At 37.6% G+C, this 6673-nt stretch overlaps 1 protein-coding gene across 2 annotated transcripts; it reads left to right on the top strand.

Moving 5' to 3' along the window:
* Positions 1-617: 617 nt before the first annotated feature.
* LOC117305201 (mitochondrial inner membrane protease subunit 1-like) lies at positions 618-6105 on the top strand. 2 transcript variants are annotated; one of them, XM_033790016.1, is made up of 6 exons: positions 618-736; positions 1455-1627; positions 2326-2417; positions 2795-2915; positions 4666-4776; positions 5329-6105. In XM_033790016.1, the coding sequence occupies exons 2-6, from the start codon at positions 1502-1504 to the stop codon at positions 5377-5379; spliced, it is 501 nt and encodes a 166-aa protein (XP_033645907.1). In that variant the 5' UTR covers positions 618-736; positions 1455-1501; the 3' UTR covers positions 5380-6105. The 2 variants fall into 2 exon arrangements, with proteins under 2 accessions (XP_033645907.1, XP_033645908.1); XM_033790017.1 differs by lacking the exon at positions 618-736 and having other exon boundaries at positions 1555-1627; positions 2333-2417.
* Positions 6106-6673: the final 568 nt, after the last annotated feature.

The following is a 6673-nucleotide window of genomic DNA, read 5'->3' as shown; positions in this document are numbered from 1 at the left end:
TAATGTGTGAAACACTGGAAACTGAGGGGAAATCCTTGGGAATTTTATCAAATTTCAGCCAATTTTCTAAGAAAATGCAAGGTTTGCCGCGTATGATTTGATCAAATTCTGCCAATTTTTCAGAAAAATTAAAGGCTAAGGCCTACCCCTTCTTATTTTATCAAATTTTTAGATGAAAATGCAAGGCTTCCTTTTTACAGGTTTATTAATTTCCAGCCTATTTTTTGAAAAAAAAACCAGGGTTTACCCCTTAAAAGTGTATTGTTTACAAAACAACACAAAATATGAACAAGAAAAACATTGTTTTAAAAATCAATTTAATTTGCGTGATGATTTACAAACATTATAATTTACATTTTCAATTTAGTTTACGGTGTAGATTGGACTTATTCTTGAAGTTTGAGGCCTACAAAACCTACAATCAAATGAACAACATGCTTTCCTATTTTATTATTATTATTATATAAATTATTTTGTTTTATCTAAAACAAATAATTTTCATCCAAAGGCCATGCTTATCTTTTTTACCCTTTCTAGATGTAGACAACAGAGGGGGCTGTTTCAGTTTTACAGTCTTGCGCAAGCAACTTTCACACTGCATTATATCATGTGTGGGATGGGGCATTCATTTATTGTGCTTTGCCGTTTCGAAACTCATTATGTGTGCCTAGCCTGTCTTTATTTTCTTACAAATTGCTGCTTTTGTGAATGGATCTGACTGCTAAATTCACAATGGGTAAGTTAGAGAAGATACAATACTATAAAATATTCAAGCCTGTGTTTGTTTTTTGTTAATGAGTGTGTTGTAGATTGTAAATTGTTTTTGTATTGTAGCCCTACTTTTAGCCTATATATAGGCTATGCTATGGGCTTAATGCCTAATGGACTAATGTCTGAAAAGTTTATAAATGTCTGAAAATTTCATATGCTCAGAACCTTTTGACCAATTTTGTTCAGTAAATAACTTTTTAAAGAAATTAGTGAAAAGTGGTGACAGGATATTTATACGGAAAGTTTTCTGAAAAAAAAAATAAATAAACATGCCAGGATCAATTAGTAGGCTGTAAGTGTAATTGTAAAGTAAGGCTAAGAGTTATGTGTAGAAGAAAGGCTTCTGACCTTCCCACAGTTCCACGAATCCACCAGGGCTCAATTTTATGGCTCTGCTTACCGTAAGTTCAGAAGCGGTCTTTTTACGGAAGCAGGGAATTCTGTGCTTACGCCAAGCGTCTTTTACACGGGTTAGCTGCGAATTTTGGCTACTGCGCGTGCATACTCTTACTACTACTTGGTAGACTATGCTTATAAGGCTAGCGCAGAAACTCAGCGCTTGCACGTAGGCGGGGAATTGTGAGTAAGCGCAGAATTTGGCGGTAAGCAGAGCCATGAAATTGGGCCCAAAGGTCGGATCATAAATCTTGTTTACCTAATTACAGATCTTTTCTTAATTTCAGTTTGGGATTTTTTATGACGTGGTGGTCGCTAGACCGATGACTATTTAATGGCCAGCTCAGCATTTAGATTTCTACGCTCAAGCGGGAACACTGTCTTGCGCGTTGGAACCTACTCGGTCATCATCTACTGTGGTGCGCATTGTGTCTCGGAGTACGCCCTCGACTTTACAAAGGTGAGATTAAGGCCAAGTCTGAAATAGTGGCTACGGCAAGGTTAATCGAGTATTGCAAAATATCAAGAGAGGGCGCTGTTCAAAGGGGGCATCGGGAGCCCGGGCGCATCGGGAGCCCGGGCGCATCGCATGACGTGCACAAATCATGCATGACAACATATACCGCGGTCGTCAAATGCCCCCTCTGCCTACCCATGATGCATTGCAGGTCTGAATCGCGATAAACCTTGCGGCTGGATCACTGCGTCATCATGCATTGAAGTATATGAGTTAGCAACACCCTTAGCAATAGTTGTGGTAGTCGTAGCTGCTAAGTTGGATAAGGACTAGGCAATCTATAGTCGGGGAGTAAAGCCAGGTTCATACTTTCCGCGAATACAAAATTTGTAACGAAGAGTTCAGCTGTTTTCCGAAAACAATCACAGCAAAAATAGAGCTGTGATGTCAAACTTTCTTCTCAAGAAGCATTAACAGGAAGTATGAACCTTGCTTATAAGTTTGACCGAGACTAAATATCATTAGACTTTAAACCTAGGCACTAGAGCGTTTTCACAGATTGTTTTTTGACTGCAACCGTATGACAGTTTTTGTATTCAACCCATTATTCACTCTGACATTAATTAATATGTTGAGCACCATTATGAGATTTGGTCAAAGTGAAATTAAAATTTTGTTTAATTTGTTTGTTACTCTTTAAGTGTACAGGGCCCTCCATGCTTCCTACCATCAAGGATAATGATGTTGTCCTGACAGAACACATCAGCACTAAATTCTTCAGCAAAGTTGACAAGTAAGTATCTAGCCACATGTAGACTGGTACCCTTGTCTTTATCCGCAAGGATAAAGACAGGTATTTGCTTTTCAGAACCAGTGATTTCATTGGATACAATGATTTCTTTTTGATTGGGCCGAGGTGACGTTCGGTCGCTTTCGGTCATCTGCAATATGGATGTAGGTGAAAGATGATTATAGACGGGGATTGACGCAGGCGTAATTCTCTGGCGTAATTCACGAGCCTTGAAGTGTGACGTCAGATTTTCAAGTCCCTCAGTGTTGAAGGCCCTCCTTCCTTTTTTTCGAAAAAGGCAGGACGCTAAACGTGTTTTTCTTGGGCCTAATAGCTGGTTTCGTTTCTTGACTGGACTCCTCTAACCGTTTTTGTTTCAGGGGTGACGTTATTGTCCTGAGGTCACCACTTGACCCCACCCAATTCCTATGCAAACGGGTCAAAGCGATGGAATTTGACGACATTCCCGCCAACAAGTGGAAGTTTTTACGGACCAAGCATGTAAGTACAGGCCTGTATGCTTCGTTTTTTCTTGGGCATTGTGAGACAATTTTGACTCACCTCTATCCAACTGCAGGAGTTCCCGTAGAATACCAAAAAGATGACTCCTTTGCCACAAAAGTGTTCCTTTTGCATTGTTGTAACGTGCAGTTGGTCGATTGTAAAAATATGAAAACCGAATCTTGTGCCAATTTTCTCTCCATTTATGGTTGGGCATTGTCCCAACTGTAGATGGAGCTAGTGTGACTTGACTGTACTGAAATTGGGACAGGCTCAAATAATGTTCGGATTTATAATGTACTTTAGTTTGGCGTGTAGAGTTGGGAGTTTCCCTCGTTCGAACTAAAGTTTCAATTGTTCACTTGTGTGTTTGTTTTTTTATTCCATTGTAATTTTTGTCAATTTATATTGAAAATGTTTTGATTATACTTGTCTTTTGTAACCATGTTTAATATGCGACTCCATTAATTGTTGCATTTTTAATATTTGATTTCTATTTTTACTGTTTGTTTACTTTTCTGTATTAGGTGGGTTTCTTATTTGCATTTAATTTATATTCTTGTATTTGATGTCTTGTGTTTGTATTCTTGTCACTTAATATTTCAAAAATGTTGATAATACTTGTCTTCAATAACCATGTTTAACATGTGAACCCATTAATTGTTGCATTTTTAATATTGTCATTTGATTACTATCTACTAGGCCTATTTGTTTACTTTTCTATATTAGGTGAGCTGTTTACTTGCATTTAATTTATATTCTTGTGTTTGATTAGGAATTAGTTTTAGTTACTTTGAGTGTAAACTTTAAAATTAAGTTTCCTGTTTAATTCAGTTTCCCAATTGAGTTTTAACTTTTCATACATGTAGGTATCTTTAGGCCGATTGAGTTCAATTCGTTACCAAAGATAAAACAATGGTAACAATAGTTTGGTTCGGAAATAACTTTTAGTTACTTTTAGAGTAAACTCTTAAATTAAGTTTCCTGTTTAAAGCCATTGGACCCTTTCGGTAAACAGTGTTGTCCAAGGCCCACACTTTGTGTACCACAACTTCTATATCATATAACAAACCTGTGAAAATTTAGGCTCAATCGGTCATCGGAGTCGGGAGAAAACAACGGAAAAACCCAACCTTGTTTCGCCGTGTCATGACATGTGTTCAAAATAAATCCGTAATTCTCGTTGTTTTGCTGTTTTCTCAAAAAGTAAAGCATATCATGGAATAATATTTCAAGAGAAGTCTTTCACCATTGCCTTCTGTAAACCCTGTAAGTTATTTGTAAATCTGTGAACTTTTATTTGTTTTTCTAAACCGAAAGGGTCCAATGGCTTTAAGTTAAGTTTCCTGTTTAATTCAGTATCCCGTTTTAGTTTCACCTTTCCTTACATGTAGGTATCGTTAGGCCTAAGAGTTCAATATGTTACCAAAGATAAAGCAATGGTTACAACAATAATTGAAGTAATAAACCACAAGGGAAACTAACTGGGTAAATTGTAAAACAATTTTGGGTTGAACAAAGACGAATTTTACAAGAGCAAAACTTGCACATGCAGATGCCGCACCAACGGAGCTATCTAGCCCCAAAGTTGATCACCAACATAGGGTTAGAAAGCTCAACTGGTAGAGCACCATCACGTTAATCTAGATGTCGCAGGTTTAAGTCCGGCTCTAGTAAATTTGTCTTTGTTCAACCCAAAATAATAATTAAATATCAAACTGAATCGTTGATTTTTGTTGTTGTACCATAGATACCTAAGGGTCATATCTGGATCGAGGGCGACAACACGCACAACTCAACAGACTCGAGGCAATTTGGACCCGTCCCTCTAGCCATGGTCCGGGGAAGAGCAGTACTGAGGGTTAGTCAAGGCCCATAAAGACGCTAAGCAAGAAGATATTATGCTAAGCAGGTTTATGCTGAGGAAAAATTCACAGCTAGGGTTGTGCAGGGAGGTAACAACTGTGCTTAGACTTATCTGTGTACTGGGCAGACGCACTGGTCACACGGTTTATTATTTGAAACCACTGTGGATGATATTGAACAGTCGAACAGTAGGAGGGTTGACTGTGTACTGTTTGCAGGCTGGCATGGATTATCTATCATTCAAAACACAGTTTAATGGTCATACTGTAGGAGGGTTGACTCTGTACGGTGTAGATACATTCAACACATGATATCCAAGCTGGCATGGTTGATCTATTATTGGAAACTACAGTTGATATTAAATGGTTAAACAGTAGGAGGGTTAATGAACTTTAAAACAAACAATTGAATGACATTAATTTTGTTGATAATGTTGCAAAATCTTCTTTTGAATTGTAAAGTTTCTTATTTTTGTGTGTCACAATATATGATGAATCTTTGCATTAAACTAAACTACATTTCCTTTCTCTGATTAAAAAAAACCCAGGTTTGGCCGTGGGACAGGAGAGGATATCTCAACCCAGTCCCAGATAGTTGACCTCTTGATGACCCTAGCATGACCTCGTGACCCGGCAGATATCAGGCAGTGCCCTAGACGACAACAACATCTCGGCAATATTTGGAGAAAAGAAATCCGAATTGTCTGTAAATTAAAAAACGAGTTACAAACTCCTCATGTGCAATTTTTACACTTGATTTTTTTTTTAAAGAAAAACAGGGAAGCCAAAAACATCCAAATGTCTGCAAATGACTGTAAAACGGGTAGTTTAAAAAACACAAAAATGTGCTAATTACCTACATGCCCCCTTGTCTTTGCCTTGGTGTCCCTTGAATTGTTCCAGTAAAAATTGTTACAGTCCTTTTAGACAGGTGCCCTTAACCAAGGAAAAACTGCCTTGCCCTGACAAGAACAATACTTGGAAGCCGGAGTCTATCTTTTAGATTTCAAGAAACAAACAAATCAAACTTTGTTTTGGTTTGCAATAACATCATTTGTGTCTCTTCTTATCGGGTAGATTTTGTTCTTTAGAGAACTGTCTTGCTATACTCTATAGATTTTTCGGATTTTCTATAATTCTCAGTTCTGAAAAGAACTGTCCTGCTTTTTCACTACTACCTGGGCGGAAGGTAGACAATCGGCTGGGACTACTGTTTTAGCTTATGGGGGATTGTATTAGCTGCACTACCTCGGAGTGAGTTCTTAAAGGCAGTGGACACTATTGGTAATTGTCCAAGACTAGCCTTCACAGTTGGTGTATCTCAACATATGCATAAGATAACAAACTTGTGAAAGTTTGAGCTCAATCGGTCATCGAAGTTGCGAGATAATAATGAAAGAAAATAGACCCTTGTCACACGTAGTTGTGTGCGTTTAGATGGTTGATTTCGAGACCTCAAGTTCTAAATCTGAGGTCTCGAAATCAAATTCGTGGAAAATTACTTCTTTCTCGAAAACTACGTCACTTCAGAGGGAGCCGTTTCTCACAATGTTTTATACCATCAACCTCTACCCATTACTCGTCACCAAGAAAGGTTTAATGCTAATAATTATTTTGTGTAATTACCAATAGTGTCCACTGCCTTTAATTGGTCTTAGCAGTTTGAATAGCTTGCTTTAGTTATCGTCGGGAGGCTTGAGCATTTATATCAAACTTTGTGAAGCATTCTGTTTGGAACTGCTGAATTTCCTTCATGGTCTTTATTGAATTTTTAACATAACTGGTGTCTTCTTGGATACCATGTTTAAAATTGAACGATGATTGGTATTTTTTACTAATTGAATTTCCTATTGTAATAAACAATGTGTCTTTCAAAGAGTTATGTGTTATTCT

The sequence above is a fragment of the Asterias rubens genome, chromosome 22 (assembly GCF_902459465.1).
Source record: "Asterias rubens chromosome 22, eAstRub1.3, whole genome shotgun sequence".
NCBI classification, from domain to species: domain Eukaryota; kingdom Metazoa; phylum Echinodermata; class Asteroidea; order Forcipulatida; family Asteriidae; genus Asterias; species Asterias rubens.
This window is presented reverse-complemented; position numbering and strand designations above follow the sequence as displayed.